Source organism: Canis lupus, chromosome 19 (genome assembly GCF_003254725.2).
Source record: "Canis lupus dingo isolate Sandy chromosome 19, ASM325472v2, whole genome shotgun sequence".
In the NCBI taxonomy this organism is placed as follows: Eukaryota; Metazoa; Chordata; class Mammalia; order Carnivora; family Canidae; genus Canis; species Canis lupus.
This window is the reverse complement of record NC_064261.1, coordinates 19,321,083-19,343,966: the sequence shown is the minus strand read 5'-3', so window position 1 is coordinate 19,343,966 and position 22,884 is coordinate 19,321,083. Positions and strand designations below refer to the sequence as shown.

At 36.3% G+C, this 22,884-nt stretch overlaps 1 protein-coding gene across 1 annotated transcript in view; it reads right to left on the bottom strand.

The window, feature by feature from the left end:
• NDNF (neuron derived neurotrophic factor) overlaps positions 1-22,884 on the bottom strand; it is a 40,376-nt gene that overhangs the window by 2,044 nt on the left and 15,448 nt on the right. Inside the window, exons 2-3 of the mRNA XM_025420492.3 lie at positions 11,962-12,150; positions 2,095-2,219 (exon numbers count right to left, since the gene is read on the bottom strand). Coding sequence (XP_025276277.3) covers positions 2,095-2,219; positions 11,962-12,149 — 313 coding nt within the window. The 5' untranslated portion in view covers position 12,150. The remainder of the gene's footprint in view (positions 1-2,094; positions 2,220-11,961; positions 12,151-22,884) is intronic.

Here is a 22,884-nt window from a genome sequence, read left to right as displayed (position 1 = left end):
CTACACATCAGGGTATGTACCACGGCTTGCCGACCTTAAATTCTGTCTTTAACACTATCTTTTTATGTTCTCTGTTATAAAAATGATAATGTGGGGCCTGCGCTGCTCAGTTGGTTCAGGGGTGGATTCTTGATTTTTGGCTCAGGCCATGATCTTAGGGTCCTGGGACTGAGCCCTAAGTCTGGCTCCCTGCTCAGCAGAGAGTCTGCTTGGGATTCTCTTTCCCTCTCCTTCTCCCATGGCACCTTTCCCCATTTGAGCTCTCTCCATCTCTCTCTCTCAAATAAATAAATAAATAAATAAATCTTAAAAAAAATGATTCCCAGGACATAGTTGGGAAATAAAAAAAAAACAAGAGAAAAATTCATCCATTAATTCATGGTCCTGAGACAGTACTTTGTTAGTGTTTTGATTCCTTTTCTTTTTTCTTTAAAGATTTTATTTATTTATTCATGAGAGACACAGAGAGCGAGGCAGAGACACAGGCAGAGGGAGAGGCAGGCTCCCTGCAGGGAGCCCAATGCAACCCTATCCCAGGATGATGACCTGAGCCAAAGGAAGACACTCAACCACTAAACCACCCAGGCATTCCTATTTTGATTCATTTCCATTCCGTCCTTCACATATTTTATGCAATTGATATTATTCTTTTTCATCTTTCTCTATAACTTAATAACATTTATTCTCATACATGTATGTTCCCAGACAACCTCCATTTTTGAATCTTGTCTTTCTTGCTTAATTCTATTATATAATAAAATAATTTTTAAAAAACAATATTTTCATAAATATATAAATAATACTGTTGGTCAATTTCTGACCATTTAAGATGATGCCTATATATATATATATTTTTTTTTTTTTCTGAATTTAAATTTAGGCTTCAGGATAGACTTCAATTACTGGAAGTTTTAGATCAAAGACTGTAAACCTTTTAGAGATTAATCCCTTCTGTCAATCTGCTTATCAAAAGGATTCAATCTGATTGCTTTTTGATGGCCGGCCATTTCACTAATTTTACCCTTGTTACTAGGACTGGATAGTTTCTCATTAAAATATAAAGCACCAGTAAGAGTACCTAATTTTCAGCATGGAGAACATATGCCTAGGAATAATAGGAGGGTTGTATTGAAAAACTAATTTTTCTACCTTTTTTATTGTTAATATTAGATATCACATAGATACCAGATAAGCGTAGAGGACCTGATGAAGGACCGAGCAGTGAGAGTGGGAATGTACCTTGTTCAGCTTAATACTGCAAGCTCGGTGAGGGATGTAGAATTTCATATTCCCAAATCATGAAATGAACAATCTCATGCAGTTATTTGTTCTCTGTCTCCCTTGATGATGTACTTCCTATATTTTCCTGGTTCCAACTCCCTCTGTCATCTCATCACTATGAGTAGAGCAGCTTGCTAGCATCCTTTGCATGGCACCAGTCACCAGCCTTCACCTTTAAGCTGTGATGCCTTTGCCCCTTAAAGGGAGCTGGTCACCTTGGGACCTCACATGGGCTTTTCTCATTTTCCTGTATCTTGGTATCTGCTTTCCACAATCTGCAACTTCTTTAAATGCCTAACATACCCCCTACTGACTTTCTAGTCATCCTCGAATTTCAATGGTGAGAAATGCCTTTTAACTCCTCTTTTTGGCATCATCCTTTATTCCCTAGAGATCTTGGCTGCATATTGGAATCACCAAGGGAGAGATTTTAACAGCCCTATGTCCTGGCCACACTGACAGGGCAATTAAATCAGAACCTCTAAGGGTGGAATCCAGGCACCAGTCGTTTTTAAAGCTCCCAGTGCTGATTCCAATGTTTGGGTGAGATTGCAAACCACGGCTAGAGAGGCTAGTCCAAACCTCCATTTCTCACTCTTTTGGGCTCCATGTCTGTCTCCCTTAACTGGTTATGTTACCAAAATCACTGTCATTTGGTGCCATCTGTCATTTCTCTCATCTCCATTGTGAAGTCTCCAGCTTTTTCACCTATGCATCTGTGCTGCTTTTTTGTACAGACAGAGGTCTGTATATTTCATAGGTCCTTTAGCTATTCATTCAGAGGTCTGGGGCCAAACTGATCACGCTGCTTACCGGAGCCTTCCCCGCTTGCCTCCTCTGGCAGCTCCTGGAGACTCAGCTTCCACTCTAAAGGTGCATCACAGGGAGTCACTGTGACTGATAATGGAGTATTGTCTTCTTCAACCACAAAAAAATACCTGGGGAGAAGTGAGCCAATTCAGACTGAGATCATTCATTTTAAGACTTGCAAGCAAGAGTCACTGGGAAAAAAAAAAATCCCTGGTTTAGTTTTTAATCATTTAACAGGACTACTCTGACACCTTATGGAAAATATCACCTTCCTGCCCATGAAGTTCTCTTTCACACTTCATTTGTCTTCAAAGCACTTATCACTACCTGGCATATTACATGTTTCTTTGTTTACCTTTTTATTTTTCCATCTCCTCTAACTAGAATAGAAGGTATAAGAGCTCAGGATATTCAGTTCATTGATGAAGACTTACAGACTAAAGTAATTCTTAATAAGTATTTGGTGAATGAATTGATTAATACATTTAGACTTCAGCTTTTTGGGGAAAAGTCTTTAATTGTTTGCAGAGGCTAAAACTTCCTCAGTGTTGGGGCCCTTGCCTACTTCACTGACCTCTCATCTTCTGTGCTCTGAAACACATGGGGCTCCCCTAGTTTCCCAGAATCCACCCCATGTTGGAACCTCTGGGATTTTGTTTTATATGCCTGAAATGCCACCCCCTGCCCTTACTTATACTCAAGTGTCGCTTCTTTAGGACTGCCTTTTCTGACTCCTAATTCGGGGTCAGGTTCTCATATGCTCTCAGAGAGTCCTGTGCTTTTCACCTGGAGCACTCACTGAAATTTGTGCCTGTATATTTGTATTATTTTATTGTCATTTTCTCTATAAAGCACCACTTAGGGTTGTTTTGCCTTGTCATTGTGGTCCCAGCATTTAGAACTGATTTCTGCATGTGGTAGGTACTTGATAAATATTTTGAAATGATCAATTACTAAATTAATGAGGAGAACTCAAGAATCTTAACATCAACCTATTATTCCAGCTCCAATATACTTACACCTACAGTCTGCTTCTATCTAAAGATACAGAACCTGAATGGCACTATAAGTACTTCCCCCCCACACACACATCATTCAAATATGAATGAAAAGAAGGAGGGTGGGAGTAGGGCAGTGAGAAGAGACAAATAAAGACTCTATAAAAGTAAAAACAACATGTTCATAAAATAATAAATTTAGATGTCATCTAGACAAAATAGCTAGATGACTGAAGTATTTACTGCGTAGGAAGTTATACATATCATAAGCATTTTTCAAGACAGGTGTCAGATGACTTAATTTTCAATTGAGTCTACTTTTTGGAGAATAGAATTTTGTTCATTTGGCCAGGTTGCATGAGATATATTAACAACAGACACACAACTGAATCTGTCTATATTACAAAGAAATAGGTACAACAAAATAATGTTTGGCATCATGTAAGTAAAAATGTGCTCAAAACTTCTAGGTTTTGAGTTTCACGTGGCTAGCAGAGCTACCTACTGAAGTAGAAATCCATGTGTCGGTTCATCTGCTACCTTCTGTTCTCATTTCACACAAAAAGTAGCTTATTTCCCAAAGTAACTGTGCCTTACTAACTTAAATACAGGCTATAGGCAACCAATGACAAAACAATTCTTGCGTTCCACAAGGTACTCATTATACATATAAAACAGCAAGGAGTCCCTCTAACTCAACGTTTTCATATGGAAGCACTTATGATTAGGTATAAAAGATAATCTGAACAAACTTTAACAATTTAACAAACATTTGTTGGCTACATACACAAAGCACTTGGTGAAGAAAACAGCAATCAGAGATAATAGGGCATGATCTATGTGCTCCAGATATTTACTGGCTGGTGAGGGAGACAGAAATGTAATGAATAACTAAGAAAACATGGCCCCAAATTATAAGGCCAAAGCTGAGGGATAAACACCCCATGAAACATTTAGCCTTTGAAATTTATGTGTAAACATAAGCATAATTAATGAAAAAAAAAAGCTATTCACAGCTGCTAAATTTTATCAGGAATTTCGTTAGTTGTAATATCAACAATGTCTATGAGTGCCTCCCACTGCATATTTCACTCCTAGAAATGATGTTTCTATTGTTGCTGCAACTCTCAACTCAGTGTGAATTGACATTTCATCTAAATGTAGATATCAAAGCCCTCAGTCATTATTTGTGGGGAAAAAAGCCAGGAAAGAATAAACAATTATATATAATTTTTGAAGGTCAAAATATTATGTAAGCCCAATTTGTTGATGGAGTAAAGGTAAATGAACAGTAATAGTTTTGTTTTAAAGATTTTATTTATTTATTCATGAGAGACAGAGAGAGAGAGAGAGAGAGAGACATAGGCAGAGGGAGAAGCAGGCTTCATGCAGGAAGTCTGATGTGGGACTCGATCCCAGAGTCCTGGGATTATGCCTTGAGCCAAAGGCAGACGCTCAACCACTGAGCCACCCAAGCATCCCAACAGTAATAGTTTTTTACTGAAGTTTGTTTTAATATTCTCAGAATATAATCATATTGTTAAAAAAAATTATCTTTTTTTTAAAATTTAAGTAGGCTCCATGGCCAGCATGAAGCCCAATACAAGACTCAAACTCACAATCCTGAGATCAAGACCTGAGCTAATATGAAGAGTTGGAAGCTTAACTGACTGAGCCACCCAGGCACCCCAAAAGGACTATCCTTCTAAGACAATGTAAACCCTTGAGGAATCATATGTATTCATTTAATTTCACATATCTTTTAGCTTCTTTTTGTTGAGATACAACTGAAATATATTAGTTTCAAATGTACAAAAATAATGATTTGATATATGTATATCCTGTAAAATGATCATCGCAGTAGTCTACTTTCCCTCTGTAACCATATAAAGTTACATAATATGCAATATAATATTATTGACTGTAGTCATTATGCTCTACATAACATCTCATTTTCTTTGGAGAGATACCCAGAAGCGGAATTCCTGGGTTATATGATAGTTCTACAGATTTTTGAGGAATCTATTACTGTTTTCTGTAGTGGCAGTACCAATTTATATTTCCACTCATAGTGCACAAGGATTCCCTTTTCTCCACATTCTTGCCAATATTTGTTATTTACTGCCTTTTACATAATAATAATTCTGACAGGTATGAGGTGGCATCTCATTATGTTTTTGATTTGGATTTCCCTGATGATTAGTGATATTGAGCATCTTTTCATATATCTGTTGGCCATACGTATGTCTTCTTTGCAAAAATGTTATTCATATCCTCTTCTTTTTTTTTATTTTTTTTCATATCCTCTTCTAATCATTTAGATTAGAAGGTTAATAGACTGAATAGACTAACCTGATTAAAAAATAAATAATAGACTGAATAGACTAATTACTAGCAAGAAGATTGCTAGTCCCAACCAACAGAAGTCCAGGACCAGATGGCTTCATTGGTGAATTCTACTAAACATTCAAAGAAGGTTAGTCATTTTTAAATCAGGTGTGTTGTGTTTTTATTTATAGGTCATATGCATTCTTTATATGTTTTGGATTTTAACCCTTTATTAGGTATATAATTTACAAATATCTTCTCCCATTCATTAGGTTGCCTTTTTATTTTGTTAATGATTTCCATCATTATGCAGAAACCATTTAGTTTGATGTAGTCCCACTTATTTTTGCTTTTGTTACCCTTGCCTTTGGAGCCAATTTTTTTTTTTTAAGGAGAAAAAAAAAAAACAAACCCAAAACATTGATGGGACCAATATTAAGGAGCTTACCACCTATGTTTGGTTTAGTGATCCAGTTTCATTCTTTGGCATGTGGATGTCCAATTTTCCCAATATTTGTTAAACTCCTTTTCCTATTGTATATTCTTGGCTCTTTTGCCATAAATTAATTGACCATATATTCATGGTTTATTTCTGGGTTGTCTATTCTGTTCCATGGATCTATGTATCTGTCTTTATGCAAATACCATACTATTTTGATTACTATACCTTTGTAGTACAGTTCAAAATCAGGAAACATAATACCTCCGGCTTTGTTCTTCTTTCTCGAGATTGCTTTGGTTTTCAGGGTTTTTTGTGGTTCCATACACATTTTAGGATTCTTTGTTCTATTTCTGTGAAAAATGCCATTAGAATTTTGATAGGGATTGCACCGAATCTATAGCTTGCTTTGAGTAGTATGGACATTTTGACAGTATTAATTCTTCCAATTCATGAACACAGAATATGTTTCCATTTATGTGTGTCTTCTTCAGTTTCTTTCACCAATGTCAGTTTTCAGTGCACAGGTCTTTTTCTTCCTTGGTTAACTTTATTCCTAGGTATTCCATTGTGTTTTTTTTTAAAGTTTGGAAAACTTTATTGAGAGAATTCCAACATTGAATATTCCATTCTTTTTGATGCAATTGTAAATGGAATTATTTTTATTAATTTCTCTTTCTGGTAGTTCATTATCAGTGTATAAAAACACAATAGATTTTCGTATACTGATTTTGTATCCTTCAACTTTCCTGAATTTATTAGTCACAACAATTTCTTTTGGTGGAATCTTTAGGGTATTCTATATATAAAATCATGTTGTTTGCAAAAGGTGACAGTTTTACTTCTTCCTTTCCAATATGAACACTTTTTATATCATTTTCTTCGTAATTGGTTGGGCTAGGATTCCTTGTACCACGTTAAATGTCCGTGGCAAGAGCGGGCATCCTCGTCTTATCCTTGATCTTAGAGAATAACCTCGTCTTATCCTTGATCTTAGAGAATAAGCCTTCACCATTTTTTTCACCATTGAGTGTGATGTTAGCTGTGGGCTTGTCATATATGGCCTTTATCATATTCAGGTACTTTCTCTCTGTACATGCTCTATAGAGAATTTTATCATAAATAGATGTTGAATTTTACCAAATGCTTTTTCTGCATATTTTGAGATGGTTATATGATTTTTTTATCCTTCTTTTGGTTAATGTGGTATCACACTTATTGATTTGTGATGCATCCTTGCATCCCTGGAATAAATCCTACCTGATGGTGGTGTATGATATTTTTAATATATTGCTGAATTTGGTTTGCTAATATTTGTTGAGAGGTTCTACATGTAAGTTCATTAGTGATATTGGCCTGTAATTTTCTTTTTTTGGTGTCCTCATCTGGTTTCAATATCAGGGTAGTGTTGGCCTCATAAAGTCAGTTTGGAAATATTCCATCCTATTCAATTTTTTGAAATATTTTGAGGAAGATAGGTATTAGATATTCTTTGAATGTTTAGCAGAATTCACCAATGAAGTCTTCTGGTCCTGGACTTCTGTTGGTTGGGACTAGCAATCTTCTTGCTAGTAATTAGTCTATTCAGATTTTCTATTTCCTCATGGTTCAGTCTTAGAGATTGTATGTTTCTTCAGATTTATCCACTTTTTTCTAGTTTGTCCAATTTTTTGGCATATAATTCTTCTTACTAGTCTCATAGTAGGTCCTTTGTATTTCTTTGATATCAGTTGTAACTTATTCCCTTTTGTTTCTGATTTTGAGTCCACTCTTTTTTTCTTAGTGAGTGGAGCTAAAAGTTTATCAATTTTATTTTTTCAAAGAACAACCTCTTAGCTTCATTGATCTTTCCTATTGTCTCTTTAGTCTCTATTTTATTTATTTCCACTCTGATATTTATTATTTTCTTCCTTCTTTTAACTCTGGGCTTCATTTATCCCTATTTTTCTAGCCCTTTTAGGGGTAAAATTAGATTGTTTATTTGAGATTTTTCTGATTTCTTAAGGTAGCTCTGTATCACTATTAACTTCCCTCTTAAAACTGCTTTTGCTGTAGTGCATACATTTTGGTGTGTTACATTTCCACTTTCATTTGCCTCAAAGTATCTTTTTATTTTACTTTTTCATTGACCTACTATTTGTTCAGTAAGTAGCATGTTTTTAAGTCTCCACATATATGTGATTTTTCCAGTTTTCCTTTTGTGATTGACTTCTGGTTTCATACAATTATGGTCTAAAAAGATGTTTAATATAATTTCAATCTTCTTAAATTTATCGAGACTTTTTCTTGGCCTAACATATGATTTATCCCTGAGAATGTTCCATGAGAAGAATGTATATTCTGTTGCTTATGGATGGAATGTTTTGTATATATATCTAGTAAATCTATCTGGTCTAATGTGTCATTTAAGGCCAGTGTTTCCATATTGATTTTCCATCTGGATGATCTAGCCATTAATGAATATGGAGTGCTAAGTCCCTCTACTATAATTGTATTGCTGTCAATTTCTCCCTGTAGGTCTGTTAATATTTGTTTATATATTTAGGGTGCTCCTATCTATATTGGGTATATAAATGTTTACAAATGTTAAAAATTTTTTAAAATATATTTACAAATGTTATATATTCTTGCTAGATGGACCTTTGTGTCATTATGTAATGCCTATCTTTGTCTTTTATTATAGTCTTTTGTTTTAAAGTCTATTTTGTATGGTATAAGCACAATTACCCCAATTTTCTTTTGGTTTCTATCTGCATGGGACATATTTTTCCATCCCTTTGTTTTCAATCTGTGGGGGTCATTATATCTAAAATGAGGTTTCTTTAGGAGCATATAGAATGGAAAACAAAACAAAACAAAACAAACAAAAAAAAAAACAATCCATTCAGCCACTCCATGTCTTTTGACCAGAGAATTTAGTCCATTTATGTTTAAAGTAATTATAAGCAGGTGTATACTTACTACCATTTTGTTCATTGTTTTCTGGCTATTTTATAGATCTCTTCTGTTCTTTCTCCTTCTCTTGCTTTCTATCCTTGTGGTTTGAGTGTTATGTTTAGATTTCATTTTCATTATCTTTTTTGTATATGCCATAGGTTTTTGCTTTATGGTCACCATGAGACTTACAAATATAAGCCTATGTATATATACCAGTCTATTTTAAGTTGGTATCAAGTTAAGTATGAACACATTCTGAAATTCTACATTTTTACTTCCCAGTCCCACATTTTATGCTTTTGATGTCACATTTACATCATTTTGTATACATATTCTAAATAATTATTGTAGTCTTAGTTATTTTTTACTACTTTTGTCTTTTAATCTTCATGCTAGCTTTAAAAGTGATTAAAGGTAGTGTTTACGGGCAGCCCAGGTGGCTCAATGCTTTAGTGCTGCCTTCAGCCCAGGGCGTGATCCTGGAGACACAGGGTCGAGTCCCATGTCAGGCTCCCTGCATGAAGCCTGCTTCTCCCTCTGCCTGTGTCTCTGCCTCTCTCTATCTCTGTGTCTCTCATGAATAAATAAATAAAATCTTTTTTTTAAAAGGTAGTGTTTACTACCTTTAATATATATTTAACCTTACCAGGGAAATTTTTACTTTCATGTTTTCTTGGTACTAGTTAGTGCTCTTTTTATTTAAAGACATTTCTTTAACATTTCTTGTAAGGATGGGTTAGTGGTGGTGAACTCCCTGGTTTTTGGTTGTCTGGAAAACTCTAGCTCTCTTCAATTTTGAAAATTGTGCTGGGTGAGTTATCTTGGTGGGAGTTTTTTGCTTTCAGCACTTTGAATATATAATATCATTCTCTACTGGCATGCAAAGTTTCTGCTGAAAAATCTGCTGATAATCTTGTGGGGGCTCCCTTATTTGTAACACGTTTTTCTTTTGGTTTTAAGATTCTCTCTTTATCTTTGAATTTTGACATTTTAATGTAATATATCTTAGTGTGGATCTCTTCAGGTTCATCTTATTTTGAACTATGGGTTTCCTGGACATGGATGCATATTTTGTCTTCCAGGTTAGGGCAGTTTTCAACTATTATATTTTCAAATAAGTTTTCTGTTCTTTACTCTCTCTCTTTTCTTTATGGGACCTCTAGTATGCAACTGTTGTTCCATCATACATTGTCCTATAGGTTTCTTAAAAGATCTTCACTTTTTCTAATTATTTTTTCTTGTTCCTGTTCTGCTTAGGTGAGTTCCACTGCCCTGTATTCTGGGTTACTGAACTTTTCTTATGGTTTATCTAGTCTGTCGCTGAACCCCTATAGTATGTTTCAGTTTGGTTACTACGTTTTTAAGATCTATGACTATGTCTAGTATTTTCTTACATTTTTCTATTTCTTTGTTAAAATTCCCTTTGTGTTCATTCATTCTTCTCCCAAGACTGGTGAGCATCTTTATGACCACTACTATGGAATTTTTATCATGTAAATTACTTATCTCTGTTTCATTAAGTTTTTTAAATTTTATTTATTTATTTTTCCTCCCTGGGGTTTTATCTTGTTCTTTCACTTGGAACATATTCCTCTGATCTTTTGTTTTTTGTTCTTTCATTTTGCTCTCTCTGTTGATTTCTATGTATTAGGTGAAAGAACTATCTCTCCCAGTCTTAAAGGATTGGTCACAAGAAGACTGAGATGACTCTCAGTCTTCATCTCTGCAGTATCTTCATGGTGGTAACCTGCAAAGAACTGTTTCTCTGATTATTTCAGTCCCATGGGGCTTAGATGTGTAACCACTCTGGTCACCAGAGTTGGGAATTCACAAGGCATCCCCTGTGTGGCCTGTGCATACCTATGGCTTTGTTTGGGCTGTGGTGGAGTGCCAGGCTGGGGCAAGCCCACCTGCCAGGGTTAGTAATGTGGGACTGTAGTAGTGATATGGGGTAAACAGTGCTAGTAAGGGAGAAGGAGAGTGCAAAAATGATCAGAACTGCCAGCACTTCCATGCCTTGAAAGAGTTCCAGGAGACCCCTTACCTTCCAGCAGACATTTTAAGATTAGCCAGTGAATCTCCTTTGCAAGCAGTCTAGGCATTTTTCAACTTGCTGTGTTTGTACTGGGCCTGGGGGTGAGTAAGTCTGTGCATATGCCCTTTAAGAGTGGAGTTTTAGGGGGTGCCTGGGTAGCTGAGTCAGTTGAGCATCCAACTCTTGTTTTGGCTCAGGTTATGATCTCAGGGTTGTGAGTTTGAACCCTGCATTGGGCTCCATACTCAGTGGGGAGTCTGCTTGAGATTCTTTCCCTCTGTCCCTACCTCTGCTTCCTTGCTCTCTCTCTCTCTCTCAAATAAATAAATCAGAAAGAAAGAAAGAAAGAAAGAAAGAAAGAAAGAAAGAAAGAAAGAAAGAAAGAAAGAAAAAGTGGAATCAGTTTCTCATAGCCTTTTGGGTGTCCTGGACATAAGCCAGATGTTTTTGGGGCTTGTCCCTTTGGTGTAGGTCCCAAGGGTTGGGGGGCCTGATGTGGGGCTCAGACCCCTTGCTCCTCAAGGATGTGTTCTGTATTTTTCAGAATCTCCCTGTTTGTAAGTTGCCACACTAGGGGGGTAGAGTTTTTGGCAAGATCATGCCTCTGCCTCTCCTATCCATCCCTGTGTGGCCTTTTTATCCTTTGTATGATGGAACTATTCAGCTAGTTTTCAGATCTTCTTCAGAGAGAATTGTTCTCTATATGGCTGGAGATTTGTTGTGCAAGGGGAAGAGGTGAGTTCAGGATCTTCCTATGCCCCTGTTTTGAAACCTGTTCTTGATTAATTTCATCTTGATCCTAAAGAATCCTTCTTAGAAATTTCCTACTATCCCAAAGTTAAGAAAATAATCATTCCAAAATGTAAGAACTGCAAAAATTGCCCTCTCCATCCCAAAAGAGATCACAATGAGAAAAGATCAAACAGCTTCTACTTAATGATTAGATGTTGCATTGACATTTTCTTTTCTTAGAGAAAAGAGGCAATACTATTCAGAGGTTGACTGCCAATTATTTATTCTGAGTCTAAATGGTTACTTTGCTTTTTATTTTTATTTTTTTTTGTTACTTTGCTTTTTAGAGTCAAAAATGAATAAATGAACTTTTGATAAAGAAAGTACTGCAGAGAGAATACCTTTTGGGTGTGTCTCGAAAGAGATAACTGCTAATTTCAGCTCCATCTGGAATTACTGATGAATCATGAAAAAATGCCTTGTCACGGATCTGCATCTGAAAAAGTTCTTCATCTCGAGTGGGTAGCTTCTGAGTCCTTGAGCTGAGTGGTAATAGCAGCCACAGCAGACACCAGTGGAGAGGCACCATCCTGAGGTAACAGAAATGATTGCTTACATTAGTTCTGCAGGTAGACACTTGGGCAAGTTGCAAACTTTCTAAAGGGTTAAGAATATTTTAGTTTTGATATAAAGTTACATTTGCATTATGTACTTTGAATACATACATGATCTTTTTTTTTAAAAAGATTTTATTTATTTATTCATGAGAGATGAGAGACCAGAGACAGAGGCAGAGACACAGGCAGAGGGAGAAGCAAGCTCCATGCAGGGAGCCCGATGTGGGACTCGATCCTGGGTCTCCAGGATCACGGCGCTAAACTGCTGAGCCACCTGGCTGCCCTACATACATGATCTTGAAGACAACTTTCCTGTTTTGTTTTTTTGTCCCAAAGTATTTCATGGAGTTGACAACAAATTCACTAGAATTTCAGATATTAAAAGATTTTGAAATGAAAGGACTCTTGGTACATCAACTTCTCTGGATATTCAGAGAGAAAATTCCCACTTCAATATGGCAGAAGTCAATATGGTTCTTGCAGAAATGTGCACACAAATGTCTCAGAGAATTGCACCATAGCATAAAGAGACACATAGACTCACTGAGAGCCAGAAAAGTACCATCACACAATTATTTTTATTCTTTCTTGAAATTTGACTAAGGATTATACATGTATAATATTATTCTTGTTTCCAAGGTCATTTTTTCATAAAACAGAGGTTTTTAGAGAGGTTTAATTATTTTATAGGTTAAGCATTTTGTCCAAAATCACAAGGTAAATTATTTGCTGATGTCTAATTATTATTCATTACTAGACTCTTCAGCACAACATTTAAATATAAGCTTTTATGATATTAAAAGTGGGCCTGGATTCCCACTCTTGAATCAGGTGGGATCATTGGAAAATTGTATACTTATGTCATTTGTCTTAACCTTCAGTACAGTTATATATATACTACACCTGCTAAGTGTTTTCATTGAGTTCCACTTTGGCATTCAAATTTACTTTCACCAAAGATCCTATAGATAATTGGGTAATTATGGATCACTCTCTACTGCACACTGCTATAGGGATATTGTCAATGATACCATCATCTACATGTCTGTTTCTCTAATAGGAAGCCTCAGGTAGGCAAGCTCTTTTGATGTCAAGTACTGGTGAAAGGTTTTGCTTCCTCTGAGGATTTGTTTGGTGCCCTTCTCCCTCACAAAAAGAACTCTGTAAGAAGTTGTTTTCCCTTATCTCTTTGACAATGTACATCAGGGAATTCAAGCATTTGGGAAACATAGTATGTTTATACTTAAGTGCTTGAAATAGTGGGAAAGTCAAATGAAAACATTTGCAATAATTTGAAATGATGTGAACATCAGTTTTATTTCTAAAGCATCATTACTATAGCTATGAGATCACCTCTACTCAAACCATTATTTGACTTTAATTTTATCTTTCTTGGAGTGCTATCAAAAATAGATTCATACAACTAAAAATATTTTTTGAAGAGAATATGCTTTTCTTTTTTATGAGAATGTGAGAAGTAATTTTCTCACAGTGAGCTTACTCAAAAAGTAAATTTAACTTCCTTTTTCAAAAACAGGTGGTTGAAACAAACAAACAGGTGGTTGTTTTTTTTTGTTTGTTTTTTTGCCATGTGTTCTGAAGTTTTCCATATAAGATATCTGCAGTAATTGAGAGTTACTATGTGCAAAGCAAGGTGTTAAATTCATAGCTGCATTATTGCATTTAGTCTTCACAATAATATTGTGAAGTAGATGCTATTCTCATATAAGAATAAACCTTTTTTTTACATAAGCAGAGAAAGGATATAAATCCAAGTGGATCTTACTGCAGAGCCCAAACATTTGTCCTCTATGATATTTCTCAAGAAATCCATCATAATTTCTAAGAAGGGGTTCTTATTTCTCATCCTCATTGCTCAATTGTATTGTAATTGAATACTTGACTAAGAGCTAAGAAATCTGACTTTTAAGTTGTAGTGCTAACTAGATGGTAATCTAAGGCAATGTTTCACCACCCTGGATAGACCTCAATTTTTTGAAGGGTTTAGATAATGATCTCTAAACTTTGAAAACAAATGATGATTCTGAGACTGAATCCTCAACTCTTCCTCCCAACTAGCTAGTAGTTTAGAAGTAAGACCAGGCCTTCTTAAGTTTCATCAAATAATCTGAACCTCAGATATCCAGATGATTGTCTGGATGGAATCTAAGAAGTTGGGGATGGAAAGCGGGAGCTCAGATTAGTTACTAATAGCAGATGAAGCATAAAACTAAAAAAGATGGCCAGATAGATCAAAATCAAAACTCAGTGAACCTTTTTAAAACCAACAGGGACATGGTTGACTAAACTGAATGAGACCTCTACTCACAACCCTTAGTCCCTCCCCTCTGATGCCCTTCTTCCTGCAGCTAACAGAAATGAACAATTTGATAGACTAGAATTTGCTTGACTGCCACTATTAAGAAATAATTATTATTTCAGCATAATGGAATTTATCTAGCTTACTTTATAGCAGCATCCCGGAAACTTTGATTCCTGAGAGCCGAAGAAGCTGGATAGTAAAATTCGTCTCTTTAGAAATGGTTAGAATTTGGCTTTCCATAATTATTAGGAACTTAGAGCAAACATGCTATGGCAGCACTGAGTATGAGCTACTCAGATGTATTTGCCCTAGAACCACTCCAGGGCAGCTTTACCTCATTAGGCTCTATGTTTGCCCAGAAAGTTGTCACTGTAGAGTAGCACAGTACAACTCAGCAAGACATGCTGCCCAATGCCCCAGGAGATTTGGGATATTTAGGTCAGCTCCAGAGTAGAAGAGGTAGCTAGGTATGATTGGTAGGGTTTTCCCAGCATCCAGGCCATCCTCCATGGGACGAACTTTCTCTTTATTAAATCAGTAAATAAGAAATGAGTTTTGAGTTAAAAACAACAATATTACTAAGTTTTGTTTTGTACGTGATGCACTCTTCTAAATGTTTTATATACATTATCTTAGGTAATGATAGCAACAATTCTATGATGTAGGCAATATTATTTCTCTCATTTCAAAAATGATCAAATTGAGGCTTGGACATGTAAGATCACATAATGAATATAATATGATATAAGGAATACAATTTATCATGAGTAAGTTAATATGGAAAGTAGAATTATTGTATATTCTCCATATCAGCTACTTTAAAATTTATAAATAAATAAACAACAGTGAACAGCTTCAGATGATAGGATTCTACAACATAAGTGTTGAGAGAGAATTCTCCAGGGGTCTCTGTGCTTGTTTTTACACTTCTTGGGAGCAGAACTAACTGCCTTTGTTCCAGATTATCTCCTCAAGGATGTTTGTATAATGAAAAGCCTTGGAAGATAAAGTTTCTGGAGCCAAGAGCAGGCTTGCTCACTATACCATGGAAGATCTGAGATCCCCAAGCTCAGGACTCGTAAAAAAACCTATTTCGGCGCTGGTGCTGTCTCGCCCTCTTTTCATCTGTGGGAACTGGGGGTCAGGGAGCCAGTGGGAGAAAACCATGGATTCTACTATTGCTCTGAGTTGCACTGATATAGCTTTTGTCTCTGACCCAGGAGTCTCATGCCATCTAGCATCAATGAAACTATGTATGACAGGTGACTTGTTAGCTTACAAGCAGAGTAAAATCTCAAACTCTTCACAGTTCTTGACATAATGATTTACTTACTAAATTATTTTACTGGCTTATCTACTTTACCGGCTTAGATAGAAGTTTTTATTTAGATTACTCCAACAGGGAGTAGACTCAACTCTTATCTTTTGCTTTCTTTATTAAAAAAAATCATTACTCCTCCAGTTAAAATTCTATCAGGTAAACTTTTTTTTTCTGAAACAATTTTAACCATTTTACTTGTTGTGTATTATGGGCAAAAGACACTTTTGGGATAAGTGTTTAAAATTAATATAATTCCTTTCTTTTTTTTTTCATTCTATCTATATAAGATGGATGCTAGCTAAGCCTATTGTGGTAATCATTTCATCTTATATATAAATCAAACTATCATGTATGCACCTAAAATTTACACAGGAATGTATGACAACTATCTTTCAATAAAACTGGAAAAAATTAGTATGATCCCAAAGCACAGATCTTTATATTCTACAGAATTATCTTTTTGAAAATGTTATCTAATAACAGTCTCTATTGTTGGGGAAAAGCATACTCAGTCATCAGAGAAAGTTAATCATTTGATCGATTTGATCAGGTTACAGTCAGAATTATCTTAAATGGAATGTATTTAAAAGAAGCATTGAAGATAGCTAATAAAAATATTATGCAGTGTATATATTTTTACAACTTCACTGATCCAGGTTTAAAGCTTTACTTAGATATTGTTTAAAGGGTTGTTTTAAGATTTTATAGATTCCCCCCCCTACTAATAAAATGTTGTCTCACAGACATTCAGCTTAAGAATTAGTTATTTTAAATAAACAACTAAAAATACATTCCTCTTAAGAATAAGACTTGGGTAAGCCAGTCTATAAGAACTGACTTTTCTTCTAAGATTACAAAAGTGCCCTCTAATGGCATAACTTTTCCTCTCATTTATTTTTGTTGCTTCTAGGTATGCAGAGCTTATCTAAATTAAAAGTTTAAATTAAATAACACTTCTCAACGTTTCTCTTTCAGCATTATTTCTTTGTCAAGGGCAGCTGGTAGCAATCTCAACAACCTATCTGTATAACAAGAAACCACACTCTTTTTATAATAAAGGGTCTAGTTTCAACAGAAGTAGGAAGTTGCTAGGATGATTCCAAATATTTTTATTTTTCTAGGCAGATCAATCAACTTGGCTCCACAATTATCCACAGCCCAAAAAAAGTAGATGGTGGTTACCCTATTACTGAGAAGATTGACTTTGTTTCAATTAAAAAGTTCTAATGAATCAAGTAATAAAGATGCTAATCTAAAACTGATATTGTTCATGTTGTCAGAGGTATTTTCATATTTGGCATACTCTTTTAGACCCTGCCAAGACTGAAGTGAGAAAAGAAAAATGGTCTAATGATTTGATATACCTCAACCTTTAGTCTAGATATGAATAATCTATATTATTGTATAGCTTTATTCTTTGGAACGCTCACGTGCCCTAGATGAAAAGGAGAAATTGTTTTCGGAATATAATTATCCAACGATTAAGCATGTGTTCTGTACTAAAAAAGTTAGAGAGAGGTCTGGGCACTGTATTTATATGGCACACACATACATACACTCTCCCACCCACATATTTAAGGTCAAACTGTTTGGAAACATTATATGAACACGGTTGCTTCTCCTGCTCCTCTCCACCTTCTCTACAGGGCTCTCTGCTCCCCCATCCCACAGAGCGAAAGGGAAACAGTAGAGAGCACAGGGAATGAACTCAAGACCAGTTTTGAAGAACATACCGACGAAGAGTTATGAAACATTTGTGATATTTCCTAAAGGGAAGGGAGTAGAGCATATGATGGACAACTGAAAACATGCAATTCATTCTTTTTTTTTTTTTTTCATGTAATTCATTTTCAGACTATTTTCAGCATTCACTTAAACATTTTATTCTATGGAGCCTTTAGTGTAGTTAAAACAGTCAAGCTGACCTGGCATAACTTTTTACCACAAACCTGTGTGAATGTTTGAGAACTGTAAAATTGTCTAATGGTAAGCAGGAAAAAATTAAAGGAAGCTCAAATAATTTACCAGTGTGTCAACTAAACACAAGAGGATGACCTCTATCACCACAAAAACATCATATGGTTAAAGCAATAAAACTTGCCAGGGGGTGTCTGCAGCAACTTCACTACTGTCATTTGACAAGATTTATCTTTAATTACATAAGATTGGCTAGTCAATTTACTATCTTGGTTAACCCCCTGGGTCACTTAGTGAACATAAAAATTCATTATTTGAAATTGTGTAAACAATGATTATAAGTAAATAAACCTGGTTAATTTTTTACTTCTTTAAAAAAATATATTAGATGTATTTAATTGCAACCCTAATTGGTAATCTTAAGAGGAGGGAAATATCTCATGCCACTAAAATGCTCACCTTTATAGACTACTGTTTGGCTATACTATCTCACTAATGTAAAGAATTTGCGAGTCTGGTAAATAAAAAGTTGTTTCAGGTTTTTGTGAACTGTCCAAGACTCTCTGAATAGAAGGTGTCACATATATTAAAGACATTGTGACCATTCTCAGCACTGTGGATTCCTCAGAACAGCAGCCAACTTCTCAGGCTACCTGTGAGTGATAGGATCAAAGCAAATCCCTCCATCCCTCCACCGCCAACCACCAAGGGCCTGCAAGTTCCTTGCAAGAGCACGTGACATATTTGTAAAAAAATGTTGTCAAGCTCTTATAGATATTAAATTTTGCAAAACTCAGTAAGATCAGATTCATCTGTATAAACAGGCCACACCAAGTGAACGATTAAAAGAAAAAAAAAACCCGTAATGTCATTAAGATTCACTTAAAAACTATTCAGTGCAACCCAATCAAATGTAGGCCACAAACATGAAATTTACAATCACCAGAAAGAATAGGCATTCTGAATTTACTTGAGGCAAATGCATCTGGAGTAAATGAAATCTAATGTTTAATTACAGGGAATGGAAAGTGCATGATTATAATTGAGTGAGGATGACTTCAAGGAGTGGTAGGCCACAGAGATTTGTGTTCTTTTCCTTTCCTTTTTAAGTGCAAATATTTAGTCTCTCAATTTCTATTTTTAAACTCAAGGGCATTTGTTTTTGTTTGAAACATCCATGCCACATCTGATAATAAATCTGAAGCATTTAATCTAGCTGTAAAGAAAAAAAATGTAGTGTTCACTGGGGGACTGGCCCCTGTGTTTGCCACAGCCTGCTCTGTGAGCGAGGGAGTCTGGCTGTGTATTTTAAGAGCACAATGCCCAGCATGGACATACAGGTTCCCTCAAGGCTGACATTTAGCAATGAAAAAAGCTGAATTCTCAGAAGTTGTTCTGTTCTGTGGTCTTGCAAACAGGGCAAAAACATTAACTGAAATTAGCTGGTCATTCTTATCCATACGGAAATATCTTCTGCTGTGCTTGAAAACTGGTGGGAAATAGAGCATCTTGTGGTTTGGGGGTGTTTCTATATCTGAAAAGGGTGAAATGAAGCAGGTGGTAGGAACTGGTTCCCACTAAGGAGCGGTCTCTGGCACGTGCTAGGTGAGCCCTAGTTCCTCAATGACTGCACAGCACAGCTGCAGTGCGCTAACCCCAGCAGAGCAGAATCCGAGTTAGGCACACAATCCACTGGCTAAAGCTCTCCAAATGCAGGCTGTCATTACATAGTGGAATGATTATTAAGAGTTTTAGTGTTCATTATGTCAATAATCTATGGATTAGGGACCTTCACATGCGTTTCAACTGCAATGATTCCAACCTCTTCTACCACTTCTCTAAATGATTGCCAACTTTTATTCTGGAAGGAAATTAAATTAGTATGAAAAAGCAATGTAAAATTAAAACATGCCAAAGATCTGAATAAAGTTTCCATTCTCTCATCTCCTCCCCTCTGATCCTCATGGTGTGTAGTTCACAACGGGGCCGAGGCTAGGGCACTCTAATTTTAAAAGATGGTCATGCCTACAGAATAAACTTGAAAGAGGATCAGATTTTAGAATAAGTAATCATGTATTCCCACCAACACTAATGCCAATAAAAAAGAATAATGAACAAGAGAAATGGCCAAAATAAGTGTACTATAGATAAGAGTAGTCTTAGATCTAGGAGGCCAGACCCGTTTTACTAAAGGAAGGAGTAGATCTCCTAAAATGCATCTGATAGGCAATTAGAAGATACGGTAAATTCAAGAGAAACATAGAAGATAATGCAAAGTAAAACTGGGACAAAGGACTGAATATCTTCCTCCTATCAAAATTTCCTCTGCATGTGCAACTGAGATAGCTGGGATAATTTCCACTATCTTAGGAGAAGGAGAAGCTAATGATTCCTGGAATAATGCAAGCCCCTAAGGGAGGAATAATATGCTTGGTTGCTTTTCTTACTTTAGTTTGGCAACTAAGCCTTATTTCCTGTTGATCTGCAACAAAATGAAAATGACTTCCTGTGCAATGTTCCCCAAAGCAGTTAACAAACTGCACGCCCCATCCTCTGCTGAAATTTAGCTAAGATGTAACACGGCAATGTGCCAGTTGCATCTAGCAATAGCACCTATCAGCCTAGAAGATAAGACATGAATTGTCACAGGCAACAGATACTGGCTCCCTGCTGTGTGTATCACACTGAAATTACAAAGACGCTTAAAATGGATTCAGACTGTTTTGCAGTTCACAATTGAGTTGAGTGGACATTAATTACAGATACAAGTACCCGGCAATGTAAGATAACACAATATTCAAGGAAACAAGTGGCTCATACAGTAAGTGCTTAACAGAGGTTGAGTGAAGACACAGCAAGAATCAGAGAGAAAGTAGGAAAAAGAGAGGAAGTAGATGCCGGGAACGGAGGTAGATGGAGGTGGGAGCCCAGGAGCTGAGTCACAGAAGTAGGACTGCATCAGTAAGAGTTAATGAACAAGTCTTAATTGAGCACTTCATTTGTGCAAGACCCTGTACAATGTGCCAGTTATATGAGATGTCCTCTCTTCCTGAGGTACTTATAGTCTAGAAAGAAGTGAGTAAGAAAATACTTTTGTAAGAGATCAAGAGAGATCACTAGGGAACTAATTGTGAAGGTTCATCAGAGCAAAATATCGCTTTATAAAGGATGGGAAAACTTAGAAAGCTAAAAGATCATTATCTAATGGTTTACAATCTATGTTTCTTAGCAGGCACTGAAATTCCTGGGAAGAATTTTGAAGAGGGGCCCTACAGTTCTACATCATGTCCTAAGACCACAGGGAAAGACTACAGAGTCAAGAACAAGTATTTCCTCAAGCAGATTACTTTTTCAAAGAGCGCTATTTGCAACACTCCTCTTTTCCCCATAGAATTTCCTTCTCTTGCACCCCCACGGTTGGGAAGCATGGTTCAGTGGGAAAAAAAATAACACACTAACTCAGGACAGTTCCACTGCAGGCATGAGAACTATCCACATTGATGGCTTGTTGGCCCAGATGTTCTCCTGGGTACCCTATAGTCATGAATGCCTGAGGGTCTAGGGAAGTGCATCATAGCTCTAGGAGAGCTGGCAAAGAAAGACAGAAACTAAGTTTCACAAAGATGCAAAGTATGACTTGGGCTCCTCTGTATTTAATTCTAAGACAAAAAAGAATAGGCTAAAGACAAATGAAAAACCAACCTACTTTTATGGAAATCTGTCCATCCATTTCAGGGACTGAATGGTTAGTGCTGTAAGTTAGCCCTGGGAGTGGGCTTCCCACTGCTGTGGTAATAGCATAGAAGAGTATTAATGTGAATTTCTATTAATGAGCAAACCCACTTCCCACTCCCTTGGAAATGATCATTATGACAGAAGAGGTGAGTTGTTGTGGACTCATTGGAGGTTAAGACTACAGTATGTCAATTTTGAACTTAGCATTTTATAGTTATTTTAACCAGGATGGGAACTCTTCAGTAAGATACTCCATAGACTTCTTAGGACACCAAAACTAAGATGGAAAGAGATAAAAATGAAGAGAATCAGAATTCTCCAAGCACTGATTCCATATCCCAAACTGAACTAGGTGGGATGAGGACTCATAAGACAAATCATGGGAGTTTACAACTTACTTATAAAAACAAAACTTACATACCCAAGCAGCAGAATTCAATAATGTCAGTATATTCACTATTTTTTTTTTTTTTTTTACTCAACCTATCTGTCATGGGTCCTTGCTATGTGCCAGACACACTTCTAGGGACCCTGATAATCTCATGAAGCCTTATCCTAGTGGAGGTGACAGCACATACACAGAACATAAATAACGAAACACTAGTGGCTGGCATCCACTGCTCCACAGAGAATTAAAATAGGCCTGCGTGAGACAAAGTGGTGACCACTTTAAGGTGAAATATTTAGAGAAGGTTTCTGGGAAGAAATGACATTTCCTCTGAGATATGAACCAGAGGAAGCCAGTGAAATAAATGTCAGAAGAAGGAGCATTCTGGGCAGAGAGACAGCTGGTGTAAAAAGCCCAAAGGAGGCACTAGACCTGAGTATGGATGAAAGAGAGGATATTAATGTGGAATAAAGTGGGCAGAGGGGAGAGTGTAAGGCAAAGGGCAGATTACATACAGCTCTGAAAACCATATTAAGGCATTTGGATTCTATTCTGAGAATGATGGAATGCCTTTAAGAAGCCCAGGATCACGGTCTGAACCATGTTTGTTTGTTTTTAAGGAAAAATTCTATTTTGTGGAAAATGGATATTAGGGAAGGGTTAACTATAAAAGCAAAAATCAACCTCATCTTTGTAAAAGCAACAAGCTCAAATGATCAGATGAAGGAGATCAGACCAGATGAAGGCTACCGCAGTTGTCCACGGCACACATGGTGATGGCCTAAACTTGGTGGGGGCGATGAAGAGTAATGGGACATGGGCTATATTTTACAGTCACAGTCACCAAAATGTGCAGGTGAGTCGGAGGCAGGAAGTGAGGGAAAGAGAAGAATCAAAAAGAACACCTCGACTTTAGGAACATAGGTACAATAAAATAACAAAACATTGGAAGAAATCAGAGAAATGAAATTAGTTGGTCAGAATTTCTAAATGGCATCAAATAATTCATGAATTGCTCATCAT